Source organism: Gadus macrocephalus, chromosome 17 (genome assembly GCF_031168955.1).
Source record: "Gadus macrocephalus chromosome 17, ASM3116895v1".
Classification (NCBI taxonomy): Eukaryota; Metazoa; Chordata; class Actinopteri; order Gadiformes; family Gadidae; genus Gadus; species Gadus macrocephalus.
This window is the reverse complement of record NC_082398.1, coordinates 7748261-7765026: the sequence shown is the minus strand read 5'-3', so window position 1 is coordinate 7765026 and position 16766 is coordinate 7748261. Positions and strand designations below refer to the sequence as shown.

Below are 16766 nucleotides of genomic sequence, written 5' to 3'. Positions count from 1 at the left end.
AACATCAACACTTACAAATGCCTATTGAAAATCCCTTTGAATCTGACGCCGTCTTCATAATACGAAGGCTGAGCGTACAGTAGACGCAGACAATCTTTGTTAACAACCAATCAGTGATCCTAACTTGGTATGGGCGGGAACTCCCTCCTTTAACAACCAGTCAGTGATCTGAACGATTGTAGGGGTGGCTTTTTGCAGTTAGCAACCAATCAGTGATCCGAACGTTGTATTCGGACTTTGATGAACAATTCATGGTAGGCCTAATATGCTTTTAGAAAAATGTTTCTTAATGTTTAGAATTTGTTATGGGGAGCTCCTTACATTCCAAGGTTCTAAGTTCAGCTAAATGTTAACTACAAACAGGGAATAAAACCCTTGAACCTGCAGTGTTAGTGCCTTGCTCTACTTGCTCTAAATAGAACCCCTAACTCTGAGAGGTTTATCATTCATGATATAAATCACTTTACCTTCTAACTAAGAGGACCACGGCCCAATCCCAATTCTACCCCTTTCCCCTTTACCCTTACCCCTCCCCCTTGTTTTGAAGGGGTAAGGGGTAGAAATTGGATTGGGCCCACATCTCTGTCACGAGATAATAAAACACATGTAGACACACTCAATATCTGTTGCTTTATTTTTACAAAAGTACTTTCATGCAAAGATGTGGGCTGAAAGATGAAAATATTCATTCAGAGAGAGCCAGAAGAAGAGTTGGTAGTACTGTACTAAAAATAGAAAGAGGTAGCCTACTATCCAATACAACACCAAGTAATTACGTCTCTGAAGCAAGCGGCCGACTGTTTAGGGTGTTGATGCACAGACTCTGTTAGTTCTGTTACAGTTTGCGTGGCCGTTTGCGTGGCCGTTTGCCTGCCTTCTTGCGGACATGAGTCTTTGAGGAAGGACTTATACTGTTAAACACAGTACGCAACTCACTATCTGTAGTGCAGAGACATTTATCAGGAAATGGATCAACACCCAAACTTGTATTCAAGTCTGCCACAGTTTTGGCCTCCATTTTTCCATTAACGTTGGCACCCCAGTGTGCGCATGCAAACCACTTATGCAGAACTTTGCTATAGCAGCAAAATGCTGTCCAGAGAGTTTTTGGAATATTGACCGTGGTGTTTGGCATATTTTCATCACTGGGAAATGCTCCAGTCAAAACAAATGCCTCAAGCTTATTGTTTTGGTCTAAACAGTATTTATCCATCACACGTTTGACATGATTCTCCATTTGCTTCCATCCTCCGTTATTGAATGAGGGATCTTGTGGAACTCTATTAGTCACCATGAATGTGGATTCCTGATCATCTTTGCTGTTTGCATGACGACATGGAAACAAATGGCCTCTATGATACGAACTACCCTTAGGGTAGTCCTTTTCTGCAGACTGGTAGTTGGCATCAAGCTAGAAAGAAAAGAGAATTCAAAGTTTATTTAGGTTTCCTTCTGTTATTTCAATACCTAACTTAATATATTGTAATTTACAACCAAATATACAAGTTACATACTTACTCACATATACTGTCATCATCTTAGTTAACAAATAAAATATTAAATTACCCCCGGCTCAAGCTTCCATTTGTGTTGGCATCTCCCTGTTTCGTGCCCTGTGTATTTATATGCAGAAAACACTGGGATCTGCTTCACTTTGTCATAGAGCGTCATGAACCTATTTTGATGGTTATATGTCTGGCATATGGGCAAGTAGCGATCCTGGTCCTGAATGTTCCCCTGCTCCAACACGTTTTCTATTTTTGGTGGCTTTCCATCCAGGAAGAATTCCGCACAGTCGCTGACTGTCTTCACCACCGCAGTGGCTGTAGGCTCCGTGGACACGAGAAGCAGAATGACAAGAGCCAATGGACAGCCACCAGTCACTGGTGACATCATCACAGGCTGCAGATCTGCAGAGCAGGAAAACAGTGATAATAAACCAATCGTGAATTAAAAAATACGAATTCTGATGCAGACATGCAATTTCCCATTTTTATATCAGATGTGAAGAAGGAAATCCAATTCTTTACCATTCTGTATTTACTAATCACTCGATACGTGCAAACGTATTAAATTCTACTTGAAATAAATATACCAGGTTGTGCAGAGTTGTGGAAGAGTGAAGAGTTCATTAAAAACTCACGGGATTCCAGTTGATACTTGGTGTGGGTTCTCTGAATGAGATGGAGTCGAGCGGTATGAACCACAAGTGCGTTGGTCCACCCCTTTGATTCCTCTTTTAAATTGATAGAAGACAGGGCGTGTCCTCAGACTAAACAACATCATGTGCAATTACATTATGGTCTAGTTAACATATTACACTTGGCGGCTGACACGCCTGCCGGAGCTCTGTTTGGCCATGTTTGTTTTTCTGCTTCGGAGACTCGATCTTAAGTGTTGGTGTTAAATGTGCGCGTGCTTCCGCTTCATAAACAAGAACGCTATATTCTGATGAAGACAGCGGTCCCAACATGGCTTGTTTCTGACTTTTATTGGTGATAAATCTGCTCTGGCTTCTACTGATAAGAACTGAATTGTCAAAGATCACCTACGGGAGAGTGGAGCTACTCTAGTTGGGCCTAGGGCTAGGGCCAAATGTCAGAGGCCTTGGGCCTCTGACAATTGTATATGTCTGGCATATGGGCTTGTATTCTGGTTCCGATTTTTCCCTATAAGCAACACTCCTGGTATATCTGGTTGGGTTGCTCCTATAGGAAGAATTCTTTATATTCTTCGACTTCGTTTACCACCTCAGTGGCTGTAGGATACATGGACACGAGAAGCAGAATGACAAGAGCCAATGGACAGCCACCAGTCACTGATGACATCATCACAGGCTGCAGATCTGCAGAGCAGGAAAACAGTGAACCTGATTAGTGGATTTTCAACTAACTTCAAGCAATTATTTGAATCAGACTAATCTCAATTACAAATATGCAGAACAAGATTCAAATGTGTTTTCTAGAAATAAACCAATAGTGAATTTACATATATGAATTCTGATGCAGACACACAATTTAATTTTTTTATATCAGAAGTAAAGAAATCCATTCTTGACTATTCTGTATTTATTAATCACTGACTCCATATATGTGAACTTTTAAATTCTAGTTGAAATAAGTAAAACCATAAGTAAAATTCCAGCTGATATTTGGTGTGGGTTCTCTGAATGAAATGGTCCAACAGTCGTCAGCGGTATGAACCACAAGTGCGTTGGTCCACCCCTTTGATTCCTCTTTTAAATTGATAGACAGAAATTAAGATTGAACCACAACCTGTGCAATTATATAATGGTCTAGTTAACATATTATAATATTACTCTCAACTAATTTGGTTTAGTTAACTAATGGTAATTGACTATGATATGATCTAGTTAACCTATTATAATATAACTATAAACTGATATGGTCTAGTTAACATATTGTTATATTACTATAAACTAATTTGGCTTTGTTAAACAAAAATATATATTTATAAACTGATATGGTCTAGAATAGATAACATATCACAATATTACTATAAAGTGATATGGACTAGTGTACATATTGCAATATAACTATAACTGATATGGGTGACTTTGGTGTTTTTCTTGATTCTTTCGCAACATAGGGCCTTCTGGTTGAGGAATGAGAAAGCATGATGTTATCTACAGGGCTATAACATCATGGCGTCTCTTTGAGGCTAACCACCTCTATTACAAGAGAGAACTGGTCAGCATTACACACGCACACAATTACAAAAATAAAAGACATAGCAGCATATATGTATGTGTGTGTATTTAGTGCTTTCCTCTACCTACTACGCTACACTGGGAATATAACCCCTAACCCTTTATTGTTAGTGACTTGCGCTATAATATTACTATAAAGTGATATAGTATCGTTAACATATTGTTCTATTAGTATAGTATATAAGGCTTTAGGGTACCATCGCCATCTTTAAACAAACAAGTGACGTCTATTTCGTCTTTTTTTTTTGGCTGAGAGTCCACCATGTGAGACTGTTGGACCATTTAATTAAGATTAAATTGAGAATGGATGGAGATGGAATGCACAAGGCTTATTTTAATAATAAGTAGAATGCTGTGTTTACTATTTTAACAATATTTATTATTGTTTTTTTCAATTATAAAAGGAATCATTTTGTTTCTATTACTCTTTTGCCTATTTCAACAATATAATCCTAATATCACCATGCAATACCCACACTACCAAGACTGGTACGCGTACCACAAGTTGAAAAGCCATGATGGAGATGGTCTCTCAATCCACGTGCCTCTCTCTGGACGGAGATCTCTCATACAATGGGTCTCAAGACACAGAGGGTCTAGTGAACATATTGCAATATTATTATAGATTGATAGTTAACATATTGTGACATTAACATTAAACCATGTAACTCTAACTATTTTGAGATACATTGATCATCTAGTTTAGTCATATTACGACATTGTACAGTTAATTGTCGATTTTATTGAATAACTGACATCTCGACAGAAACACCCTGTAGCTCAGCCAGAGCATTCACAGTAGAAGTAAAGCAATGAAATCACTTATGTATAACTAGCTGACATGAGTCCATAGAGGGCGCTATATACCAAACTGCATTACAATAAAGCTCCTCGAAGAAGAGGCAGAACAACATCATGGCGGCTCCCTTAGAGCACGTTGAAATCTCGAATTCAGCCGTACATTGTACACATACCACAGAAAATACTTCAGACAATACTAAAGTTAACACAGACGAAGATGACGATGACGATGACGAAGACGAAACGCATGAACCAAGAATTCGGGAAACTCCGGAGGACATTAAACTTGAGGCGATCTCGAACACATTGGCGTTTCACCCCAGCAGAGATATCCTGGCCTTTGGGGATCTCGACGGGGACATTTACGCCTATTCCTATTCTTGCACGGAGGGTGAGAACAAGGAGCTGTGGTCCTCTGGTCACCACCTGAAGTCATGCCGAGAGATAGCCTTCTCCGGTGACGGTGAGAAGCTGTTCAGCGTCTCTAAAGACAAGTGCGTGCACATGATGGACGTAGAAGTGGGCAAGTTGGTGACGCGCATCCAGAAAGCGCACAGTGCACCCATCAACACGCTACTGGTCGTTGATGAAAACATCCTGGCTACCGGGGACGATGGAGGTACTGTAAAGGTACCGTATACACCTATAGCCCTTATATACTACACCCCCCCCCCCCCCCCCCCCCCCCCTATAACCTAATCCTGACCATATAATAATAATAATACTTAGCCCATCCTAGCCCCTAGAATACAACCACAACATACCTGACCCTAGACATAACTTAATGCATAATTGAACTCTTAACTATATAGCCTCATCCCTACACAACATTATCTCTAACTATATAACACAATACCGTACCCAACCTTTCAATGCATTGTTTAACTGAGCTTTAGCAGTCATACCTGTGTTTATAAGATTCACATGTTTTAATTCTAGACTTGATGTTTTACTGTTGCAGGCGTGGGACCTTAGAAAGGGCTCTGCATTTATGGACATGAAACACCATGAAGACTACATCAGCAGTTTAGCTGTGGACCAGGCAAAGAAAATCCTACTTACTGCCAGGTACTCCATAAATACACTCAATGCCAGCCTAGCTAGCTACTGCTGCATCATTATACTTGCCTCCCGGTTATGCTACTTATTGTTATTAAAATAAGACTTGGTAAGATCTTGATCCTGGTCTGAAGCTAATTCTTATCCACGGTTAATCTGGTGTCTGTTTGAACAGCGGCGACGGCACCATGGGCGTGTTCAATCTCAAAAGGCGGCGCTTCGAGCTGCTTTCAGAGTTTCAGAGCGGGGACTTGACCTCTGTTGCGGTGATGAAAAGGGGGAGGAAGGTGGTATGTGGCTCCAGCGAGGGAACCATCTACATCTTCAACTGGAACGGCTTCGGCGCCACCAGCGACCGCTTCGCCGTGAAGGCCGAGTCGGTGGACTGCATCGTGCCCGTGACGGACAGCATCATGTGCACGGCCTCCATGGACGGCTACATACGGTCGGTAGTCAGTCCACACACCAAACGTTCACATTCAGTGTTGTGCTTGCTAGGAATCAAAACATGGTCCCATAAAAGATTAATAAAGCTTTAGCTTTCTGCTAAATATTGAAAACATTGCACCCTCTATAATACATTATTTTTTTACTTTGCCTTTATTTTATTTTACGTATCTATCTATATTATTTTATTACTTTTAACTTATCTATTCTATTTTTATTATTTCATTTTATTGCATGACAATGTTTCTATGTGAAGCAGCAGATACACGGAGTCTGTCTAGTGTATGAAAAGTGCTATATGAATAAAGTTGCCTTGCCTAATTGTATACTAGCCTAATATCTCGTGATGTCTGTGGTCCTCAGGGCCATCAACGTGATGCCTAACCGCGTCATCGGCTGTCTCGGTCAGCATGTCGGAGAGCCCATAGAACAGATCGCCAAGTCCAGAGACGTCCACTTCCTGGCAAGCTGCGCCCACGACCAGCTCATCAAGTTCTGGGACATCTCCAAGCTCCCTGCCATGATGGTGAACGACTACCGCAAGCGCAAGAAGAGAGACGGGCGCCTTGCGTCACTCAGTAACAAAGCGCTGGGCGGGAATGACTTTTTCAATGGACTGGTGGAAGAACCAGAGAAGATGGAAGAGGTGGAGGGGGAAGACGAGCAGGAGGATGATAGTGATAGTGGCAGTGATTAAGGTTTAGGATCCTGGAGAACTTTGCCATAGCAACGGCCCTTCTCTTGGAAGGTTCCGGACCTCAAGGTCTCTAAGGGACATCACAAAGGTCTGTGCCGTTGTTGGATTGTACAAAGCTGATTGTACCTTGCTGTATACTACAGCAACAGAGCCACATGTGTTTGAAAAAAAAATACATGAAATGGTTTCAATACATTTGTTTCTGAATAAAGGAGGATTTGAGATGTGAAATATGACTTTGTATGCAAATGGTTGTGCCGGTATCAAAATATGTAGACGGAAAATACACAGGGTTCACTTTTATATTTTTGGGATTCTTTTACTTTGGCTGCAACCTACAAGGTTAACGTAATTTGTATTAGGAGGTTCTAGAGTGGCGAAGTCACGCCCCTTCTGGTAGAGCCCATACTTTTCATGAAACCCATTCATGAAAAGTATGAATGGGTTTCAATGGAGGAAAAGTAATTATTTTCTGGTCCCATTCTTTATATGCCCCGGATTACACACATGTTGTTTATGGATTTAAATGATGAATTTTCATGCAAAGAAAACGAAAATATTTTCGTGAAGAAGTTTGATAATGTTAGGTTTTTTCCAAGGGGTGGATAAAAGCATCGAAATAGGTGAAAACCATTGTAAATCGGGGCATGTGGAGAGTTTCTGCTATGCTGATGGGGAGATTGTCGGTCTTGTCCATGCCAGTCGCAGGGAGCGTGACGGCACGTACGAGACATGTACTTTCTCATTGTTTTCTCTACAGCCTTTAACTGAACAATTGCACAATAAACGGTCAAACACATGACATTAAAAATTATGATTTAAATCAACAAACGATGCGTAATCCAAAGACTGGGACCTGAAAATAATTACTCCCATCCGCCTTGAACACAGCATCCCGTACCCGCCATTCTGTTGTCACGTGACGATCTAATGCAATATGGCGGCGCACTGTATTAGCTATTTAGCATCACTGATGGAATAAGAGTCCCACGGCGTGTTTATTTTAGGATTTTAAAGGGAGTGTTCTCTGAAATTCAGGTAATTTATAAGTGTGCATTTAGGCTTTTTTATCCTGATAATACGCAATCTTATAAATTCATATTTCTTAATATTCAACAGAGTTCCGGTCGTGTCCTTAGTGTGTGTGTGGGGGTTTGTATGTCAACAATGAGCTACACGAAAGTAGTGGTAATAGTGAAACCCACCACACAGACACGCATACGGTAACGCTAGCCGTTATGAATGGATCAGGACAGCTGTGCCTAGCTAAATTAATACATAACTCATGAACATTATATTAAGAGGAATAAATGTTATTATGTTAGTATGTTACATACCAGTGTAACGCTACTAACGGTTCCAAACCATCCTTTAAATTGTATCCATGTCCATTGTATGGTTTTCTGACTATAAATCATAAAAAGTGTAACGTTGGTATGGGCTAAAGCCAGGCTGTTGACGTTCTGAACCTGACAGCAGCCATGGCCGGAGGAGCATCGACCAGATACAAACTGGGAGACCTTGTCTTCGCCAAGATGAGGGGCTTCCCCCATTGGCCTGCTCGGGTAAGACACACAAACTTACTTACTTACTTACTTACTTACTTACTTACTTACTTACTTACTTACTTACTTACTTACTTGACTACCGTTTGTGTATGCAGGTCTGCAGTAACGATGTAACCAAGAAAATGATTGGTGTGTTCTTCTTCGGGACCCACCAAATGTGAGTTTAAATGAGGTGATACTGCAAATTAAAGATTTTGTCTCTCACCATCTGGCATGTTTTTATAAAATAAAGTGTTTTTGAAAACTCTCCCTCGCTGATCCAGTGGTCTGGTTCTGCGGGACAAAGTGGTACCTTATGCGGGAAATCAAGCCAAGTATGGCAAAGGGGTGCGGATCAGAGGATTCACAGAAGGCATGTGGGAGATCCAGAACACACCAGGTGTTGAAAGTAAACAAAAGGTACCGTCTCACTCTCTCCCTATCTTTATCTGTCTCTGTCTCTCACTGTCTGTCTCAATCTGTCGTTTCCAACTCACTTTTTTCTCTCTCTCTCTGTCTCTGTCTCTCTCTGTCGCTGTCTCTGTCTCTTTCTTTCTGTCTGTTACAATCTTTCTGTCTCTGTTTCACTCACACTGTTTCACTCTCTGTTTCACTCCTTCTCTCTCAGTCTTTCCATTTCACTCTGTCTATCGCCCCATCATTTTTTTCAACTGAGGAGAGCTATATTGGCATGGCAAACAAAGAAATAATGCAACTATGACTAGACGTCTGTCTCGCTGTGTCTATCTCTCTGTACGTTTGTCTCTGTATGTCTGTCTCTTTGTAAGTCTGTCTCTCTGTATGTCTATTTCTCTACGTCTCTGTCTCTCTGTACGTCTGTCTCTCTGTCGCTGTACATCTCTCTGTATCTCTGTCCGTCTTTCTGTGCGTCTGTCTTCTTGTCCATATCTCTTTATGTCTGTCTCCATGTGTTTCTGTCGCCCTGTCTTACCGTCTGTCTGCTTCTTCCTCTCTCCTCAGTCGCCAGCTAAGACAAGTTCTCCTAAAGCTCCAACGGGGAAGGATCCTGCTCCACAGAAAAGCCCTAATCGGGGGGGCAGGCGTCCAAAACGAAGCCCAGCTGAACCTGCTAGTGGGTCTGCTTCTGTTGACACTCCTGCTGAAACTACGAAACCCACGTCAGCTGAACCTGCTAGCAGCTCCATACCTGGTGCTGGTAAAACAGTTGTTGCAACACCAAAATCGAAAACCACGAAAGCCCCCACACCAAGAGAGACAACCTCACCGACGGCTACATCTGTCACTGAAGAGGTTATTCAACCGAAAGTCCGACGCACGCGCAGTTTGAAAAACGCTAGTAGCCCTCAAACAGAGCATAAGGCCATTAAAGTCTTGCCAGCCAAACCTTCTGGCATTTCTGCGGCCCTAGCTGAAGCAACCACTGCTGAAACTAGCATTCCAAGCCCAGCTAAATTCCCTCTAAACTCTCCTCCTTTAACAAATGCTACCACAGCTGAAACTAGCCAATTAAGCTCAGCTAAAGCTACAAGGAGCACTACTCCTGTAACCAAGGCTACCACAGCCAGTATTAGCAAACCAAGCCAAGCTAAGGCTACAAGGAGCTCTGCCCCCTTAACTGATGCTACCACGGCTAACATCAGTCAACCAAGCCTAGCAAAAAATACGAGGAGCTCGACTCCGTTAACCGAAGCTATCTCTAGTAAATCAAGTCCATCTAAAGTCACTAGGAGCTCTGCTCAATTAACTAATGCTTCTGTTGATGATAACACCACCAAAGCAACGCCAGCGAAACCTGCTACCATCTCTATTCATTTACCTAATGTCAGCAATGCTAAATGCCAATCAAGCCCAGCTAAAGTTACAAGGAGCTCAGCTCCATTGATCGATGCTTCCACAACTAATGCTGGCCAACCAAGCCTAGCTAAAGCTACAAGAAGCTCTACTCCGTCAACTGATGCTACCACAGCCAATGCTATCCAACCAAGCCTAGCTAAAGCTACAAGAAGCTCTACTCCTTCAACTGATGCTACCACAGCCAATGCTATCCAACCAAGCCTAGCTAAAGCTACAAGAAGCTCTACTCCTTCAACTGATGCTACCACAGCCAATGCTATCCAACCAAGCCTAGCTAAAGCTACAAGAAGCTCTACTCCTTCAACTGATGCTGCTACCACAGCCAATGCTATCCAACCAAGCCTAGCTAAAGCTACAAGAAGCTCTACTCCTTCAACTGATGCTACCACAGCCAATGCGATCCAACCAAGCCTAGCTAAATCTTCAAGAAGCACTTCTCCTTTAACCATTGTTAACAAATCGAATGCTAGCCAACCAAGCCTATCTAAAGCTACAAGGAGCTCTGCTCTATTAACTGATAGTACCATTGTGATCGCTAGCCAGCCAAGCATAGCTAAAGTGAAAATGAGCTCTACTCTTTTAACTGATGCTATCCCAGCTAATGATAGCCAACCAAGCCGAGCTAAAGCTACAAGGAGCTCTACTCCTCTACCTGATGCTATCACAGCTAATGCTAGCCAACCAAGCCGAGCTAAAGCTACAAGAAGCTCTAGTCCGTTAACTGAAGATATCACTAGCAAACCAAGCCCATCTAAAGTCACTAGAAGCTCTACTCCTTTAACTGATTCTATCACAGCCAATGCTAGCCAACCAAGCCAAGCTAAAGCTACAATAAGCACTGCTCTTTTGACCGATGCTACCACGGCTAACACTAGCCAACCATGCCCAGCTGAAGCTACAAGAAGCTCTGCTCTGTTAACTGATGATATCACAGCTAATGCTAGCAAACCAAGCCTAGCTAAAGCTACGAGGAGCACTACTCTGTTAACCGATGCGACCCCAGCTAGTGCAAGCCAACCAAGCCTAGCTAAAGCTACAAGGAGCTCTGCTCCATTAACCGATAGTACCACAGCTAACGCTAGCCAACCAACCACAGCTAAAGCCACAAGGAGCTCTAGTTTGTTGACCGGTGCCCCAATAGCTAACGCTAACAAATCAAGCCTAGCTAAAGCTACAAGGAGTTCTACTCCATTAACCGATAGAACAACAGCTAGCGCTAGCCTTCCAACCACAGCTAAAGCTACAAGAAGCTCGACTCCTTTAACCGATAAGACTACAAGTAATGCCAGCCAATCAATCCAAGCGAAAGCTAAAAGGAGCTCTGCTCCATTAACTGATGCCATCACAGCTACCAAAGTCACCCCAGCTGAACTGGCAAGCAGTTCCATACCTGGTGCTGGTCCAACCGCTGATCAGACTGCAGACCAAACGCCTCCACCTCAAACCATGACACCCCCCACACCTAGAGAGACCACCACGCCGTCGGCTCCATCCGTCACTGAAGACGCTACTCATCCTCAAACCACGACAGCCCCCACACCTAGAGAGACCACCACGCCGTCAGCTCCATCTGAAGGCGCTGCTGAACCCCAAGTCCGACGCACACGCAGTTCCACCACTTCAGCTCCCCAGTCCGATGGACCTAGTGGTTCTAGTAGTCACGGTACTACTCACACGAGGAAGAGGAGGGGAGAGGTGGAACAGGAGGAAGGAGAGAACACGGAAGGAAAGAAGGAGGATGGGAGCGTTGAGCCGACCGAGGCAAAGGAGAAGTCCACCGTTGAAGAGGACCAGCAGGTGAGTTCACCTCTCGATGTCTTCCAGTCTTCTTGCCTTGTCTCCTTCCTTTGGGCCCTTGTTGCCTCACAGGGACTGTGTAAAGTGTGTGTGTGTGTGTGTGTGTGTGTGTGTGTGTGTGTGTGTGTGTGTGTGTGTGTGTGTGTGTGTGTGTGTGTGTGTGTGTGTGTGTGTGTGTGTGTGTGTGTGTGTGTGTGTGTGTGTAGCGGCAGCAGCGTCTGGCTGTCAGGAGAGAGAATGTGCTGCGTTCTCTGCGGGGTCTGATCACCACCAGGAGAGGAAGAGGAGGCAGGAGGAAGGAAACCACGTGAGACTCTATATTCTACTACTGTACATTACATCCATAGACATGGACTCTATACTCTACTACATTACATCCATAGACATGGACTCTATACTCTACTACTGTACATCCATAGACATGGACTCTATACTCTACTACTGTACATCCATAGACATGGACTCTATACTCTACTACATTACATCCATAGACATGGACTAGTTGATAAGTCCCAATTCTCCAGCTGTGGTCTCCGCCCGCTCAGATTCAGATTCATACATGGGATGAATATTATTCTAGTGAATATTAAATGCTTGAAATGTATTAAGACGTGTAGGAGCGTCCCTATGTATTCGGGGCCCATTCCTATACATTGTGTATAATGTATATATCGGCACGGCATCACATCCATAGACAAAGACTCGATACTTTCTCTGGGACTCTATGGATCCCTGTGACGTGCACACGATGGTGATGTCACGATAAGGTCACCTGGTTTTCCTCCAGGTGGAGCCGTCTGGGTCAGCGGGTGAGAAAGGTGGAGAGGCTCCGCAGCAAGACGGCCACCGCGGCACCGAGCCAATCAGCACGCGGCAGAGGACGGAGGCGCTCCACCACCGGCGGAGACCGGACACTCACTCACGAGGAGCTGAGGAAGGAGGAGGCGGGGAGGAAGGAGACGAGGGAGGAGGAGGAGGAGGGGAGGAAAGAGGAGAAGGACGGGAGCCAGGGCACCAGAGGGAGTAGAGGAGGGAGAAGAGGAGGAAGGAGAGGAAGAGGACGAGGGAGGGGAGGAGGCGGGAGAGGGAGGAGCCCAGCGGCGAAGCAGGAGTCTGAACCACAGGAAGACCGGAGGAGGAGCAAGAGAGGCGCAGGGGTGGAGGAGGAGGAGGAGGAAGAGAGGATGGAGGAGGTGAAGCCACCACAGAGGAAGAGGAGAACTACCCGCCCAGAGGAGGAGAAGGAGAGGATGGAGGAGGTGAAGCCACCACAGAGGAAGAGGAGAACTACCCGCCCAGAGGTGAAGGAGGAGGAGGAGAGGATGGAGGAGGTGAAGCCACCACAGAGGAAGAGGAGAACTACCCTCCCAGAGGAGAAGGAGGAGGAGAAGGAGGAGGAGAAGGAGGAGGAGGAGAGGATGGAGGAGGGCGGAGCTGAGCTGCAAGGCATGCTGGGTGATGGAGTTGAGCAGCAGAGTGTCGGGGAGACCAGAGGAACGCTGCTGGACTCCACGCTGCACCGTATCCATGGCGACCTGCGCATCGCCCTCAAGTCAGACAGCCCTGTAAGTCTGTCTGTGTGTCCCTTTGTCAGTCAGCTTCTTCGTCTCTCTCTGTCCGTCTGTCTCCGTTTTTCTTTTTTTTGTGATCAACATTTTTATTGTTTTTCAAATGGAGGGGGGGGGGGGGGTTACAGACATATCAAAAGTCATATGTTAAATTAAGAAAAGTAGAAAAGAAGAAAAAATATCAGGTTGGTAAGACAATGCATAAAGCAACAAAAACAAGTTCAGCAGGTAAATCACAACAAAGATTGCCTAGTTGTTGTTGTCGTCCCTAGCCCAAGAGATTATCTTGGATGAGAAAGAGTACCAAGCTTGAACAGCCACTGGTCGTGCCTTATTAAGTCGGGCAGTTGTATGTTCAAGATTGACAATGTTGAACAGGCTATGGATCCAGAATGATTATGTAATGGTGCAATCCATCGTAACAAAGGATGTGAGGGGAGAGGAGAATTCCAGGGAACTCCATACGTTTTTAAGGCAGATCTTAGCTGAAAGTAAACAAAATAAGAGGAAGCAGGGAGAGAAAAGCGTGTTCTTAAGTCTTGTATGGAGCAAAGATCTTGAGCGTTATATATGTCACCTAATGTATTCACTCCAAGAGATGACCAAGATGGTTGATGAAATGGCTTGTAACCGCATAATAACCTCGGACTTAGCCATAGGGGTGTATTCTGACAGAATTTTGATGGGGCGCCCATCCAACGTTCTGCTTGCATCCACACACCTGTATAGAGTTTGCAATGATGGGCCCAAAATTATTTTTAATTATTTTGTTTGTTACGCTAGAGAATAGGATTTCTTGCAGTTTGTGTGGAAATATCTTAGCAGCTTCAATCAATTTCCATTCAGTGGTAGACTGTGGGTCAACCCATGTGCTGAGTGCTCTGATCTGAAAAGTCCACTAGTAAAGTTCAAAGTTTGGTACTGCCAAACCCCCCAGCAGTTTGGGTCGTTCCAGTGTAGTCAAATGAACACCAGGCCGTCTCCCATCCCAAATAAAACTGGAAATCATGGAGTGAATGACTTTGAAATAATTTTCGAGGGGGGCAGGGCGGTAGCACAAAGAAAAGGAAATAGAGACGGGGCAATACGTTCATTTTAATGTATTAATTCTACCTTGAAGAGATGTGTCTCTGTTTTTCTTTTCTTCTGCAGGTTATCCCTAGGTGTCTGTCTGGCTGTGTATATAGTAACTGTATTTATTTTACAATGCATGTGTGTGCAGGATGTGTCCAGGTGTGTGTCTGCGTTGGACCAGCTCAGCATGCTCTATGTGACGTCTCGTCACGTTCAGAAGCACAGTGAGCTTGTGTCTACACTGCGGAAGGTACAAGCACACAGAAATACACAAATCTTTCTATTTATTTTGCATATCATGTGTCGATTTTTGTGTGTGTGTGTGTGTGTATATATATATATATATATATATATATATATATATATATATATATATATATATGTGGTGGGCATAGATTCATTCCAAAATTAATGTAGGATGGCAACACGGACAGTGCAGAGCCTGAGATTGCCAGTTCTTGGAGGGTGGAGAAGAGGATCTTGATATATTTGTATATATATTGACATATATTTCCATGTGTTGTAGATGCGCTATTACAGAGCGTGCCAGGCTGTGATGGACAAGGCGTCCATGTTGTACTGTCGCTTTAAGAACTCCTTCCTGCTGGGGGAGGGAGAGGAGGTGCTGAGCCAGGCCTACCTCCACTCACTCCTCCAGGAGAGGGAGAGGGAGGAGCAGCAGAGGTGGAAGCTGGAGGAGGAGAGGAGGAAGAGAGGGGCGGATGGAGAGAGCAGAGGAGAAGAGGAGGTGCAGAGCATTCAAACACAAGGTTGTAAAATATGTCTGTCTGTCTCAATAGCTTTTCTTTGTATTTTATGCTGTCTGTATTTGTGGCACAGACACAGGTGCATTAACCTCTCGTGTATGTGTCTGTGTTTGCAGGTCCAATGGATGCTTCCTGAACCATATGGAATGTACAAACTCTGATTGAATGTTCTTTCAGTTGGAGATTTCCTGAATGAACATGTTTTTTGCTTTCATGTATAGTTTGAGTGTGTGTCCGTTTATACTTTATACTTTTAGTTTATTTGAAAAAGGTTGGTACCGTTCTGTATCATAGCATCTTGCTTTCAAAATAAAAACAGTTTTGATAAACTGCCTGGTATTTTCTATTTGTTCATGTGTCACGCGTATTTGAGAATGTATTCGTCAACTACTTTTATGTGTTTCTTTTGTTTCTATGGGGATCGAATTGTTTCGCTTTGGCCCATAATGAACAGCAGCGTCATTGTGTCGCCCTCTAGTGGCCCGTTTGGGGAAGGTCAGGAGCGCTTTTCCGCACACATGGATGTATTGATAGATGTATAATGAGGTACCTCATCCTCGCTAGGAGAGACATGGTGCTGGTGGTCTAGTTTGGCCAGAGCAAGGATGTAAACATTGAGTTCACTCAACTTGGGTTTGTTATGGGGAATCATTTCAGTATTGTCCTGTTCCATTCGTTAATTCAAGTAAAAGGGTAAAAGGGAGGTGTGTGTGTGTGTGTGTGTGTGTGTGTGTGTGTGTGTGTGTGTGTGTGTGTGGTGGTCAGTCGTCAACGCAATGATTTAACGATTTTTCAAGGGTGGTCTGTGACGTGGCCTGTAAAATGTTTCCATCTACTGGAGCTATAAATAGAGTTGGGTCACGTGATCGGCCACACTGTTTACACACAAACCAGACGCACACACTGTCGAGACTGAATCACGCAGTCACTCCACGCACGCGTTCTACCTGTCCCTGTGAGTATTTGAGTGAAATTTAGGACAGGAGGACGCCACACGGCATATACTGCAGTACGCACACGCACATCCTGAATCCCTCGCTTTCTCAGGGGGCGGAGTGAAAGAGGAGGAAGCTGGAAAGGAAGGTGTGAGTGTGTGTTGAACGTCAACGTCCGAGGGAGGAACTGTGAGGCCACATTGTCCGGCTGTAGAGGGCGCGCGCCGAGCGTCTCGTCTTGTGTTATTGATGAGGAAGTGGTGTTCACTATGGGTCACTGATATCCCCGCTATAGTCGATCAAGATCTACTCTGATAGCTGCACCATGGCACACGTAGGCAACGGAGCGGCTGGAGAGGACGAGGTGAGACACGCACACACTCCACTTCTCGCTAGCCTCTCTGTACACAGTAACCAGATATCTACCTTCTCTTATATTGTCTGGTTAACCACCAGGGGTTACCACGTAGACACCACGGGAGCCATAGCAACCATCATCTATTCAATT

The 16766-nt window shown here is 44.1% G+C and overlaps 5 protein-coding genes across 19 annotated transcripts in view; 3 read left to right on the top strand and 2 right to left on the bottom strand.

Moving 5' to 3' along the window:
- The window catches only part of LOC132445652 (coiled-coil domain-containing protein 171-like), a 126698-nt gene extending 126617 nt beyond the window's left edge, over nucleotides 1–81 (bottom strand). For all 9 annotated transcript variants that reach the window (XM_060035747.1, XM_060035741.1, XM_060035744.1 and 6 more), the window contains exon 1: nucleotides 16–81. The gene's annotated coding sequence lies outside the window, so the exon portion shown is untranslated. The remainder of the gene's footprint in view (nucleotides 1–15) is intronic.
- A 492-nt stretch (nucleotides 82–573) lies between these two features.
- Nucleotides 574–2296, bottom strand: LOC132445442 (endonuclease domain-containing 1 protein-like). The gene is made up of 3 exons (XM_060035426.1): nucleotides 2144–2296; nucleotides 1567–1910; nucleotides 574–1411 (listed from the first exon to the last, which is right to left on the bottom strand). Exons 2-3 carry the CDS (start codon nucleotides 1894–1896, stop codon nucleotides 836–838), a joined length of 906 nt encoding a protein of 301 aa, XP_059891409.1. The 5' UTR covers nucleotides 1897–1910; nucleotides 2144–2296; the 3' UTR covers nucleotides 574–835.
- A 2316-nt stretch (nucleotides 2297–4612) lies between these two features.
- Nucleotides 4613–6965, top strand: wdr55 (WD repeat domain 55). The gene is made up of 4 exons (XM_060076508.1): nucleotides 4613–5161; nucleotides 5493–5599; nucleotides 5766–6035; nucleotides 6401–6965. Exons 1-4 carry the CDS (start codon nucleotides 4646–4648, stop codon nucleotides 6732–6734), a joined length of 1227 nt encoding a protein of 408 aa, XP_059932491.1. The 5' UTR covers nucleotides 4613–4645; the 3' UTR covers nucleotides 6735–6965.
- A 512-nt stretch (nucleotides 6966–7477) lies between these two features.
- On the top strand, nucleotides 7478–15652 carry LOC132475401 (mucin-2-like). Of its 7 annotated transcripts, none has more exons than XM_060076505.1 (11): nucleotides 7478–7772; nucleotides 8182–8299; nucleotides 8398–8459; nucleotides 8566–8701; nucleotides 9263–11914; nucleotides 12121–12221; nucleotides 12702–13215; nucleotides 13312–13479; nucleotides 14705–14806; nucleotides 15083–15326; nucleotides 15440–15652. In XM_060076505.1, the coding sequence occupies exons 2-11, from the start codon at nucleotides 8216–8218 to the stop codon at nucleotides 15457–15459; spliced, it is 4083 nt and encodes a 1360-aa protein (XP_059932488.1). In that variant the 5' UTR covers nucleotides 7478–7772; nucleotides 8182–8215; the 3' UTR covers nucleotides 15460–15652. The 7 variants fall into 7 exon arrangements, with proteins under 7 accessions (XP_059932488.1, XP_059932487.1, XP_059932484.1 ...); XM_060076504.1 differs by having other exon boundaries at nucleotides 13300–13479; XM_060076501.1 differs by having other exon boundaries at nucleotides 8214–8299; nucleotides 12702–13479.
- A 532-nt stretch (nucleotides 15653–16184) lies between these two features.
- The window catches only part of LOC132475402 (tetratricopeptide repeat protein 39B), a 10867-nt gene continuing 10285 nt past the window's right edge, over nucleotides 16185–16766 (top strand). Inside the window, exon 1 of the mRNA XM_060076506.1 lies at nucleotides 16185–16622. Coding sequence (XP_059932489.1) covers nucleotides 16584–16622 — 39 coding nt within the window. The 5' untranslated portion in view covers nucleotides 16185–16583. The remainder of the gene's footprint in view (nucleotides 16623–16766) is intronic.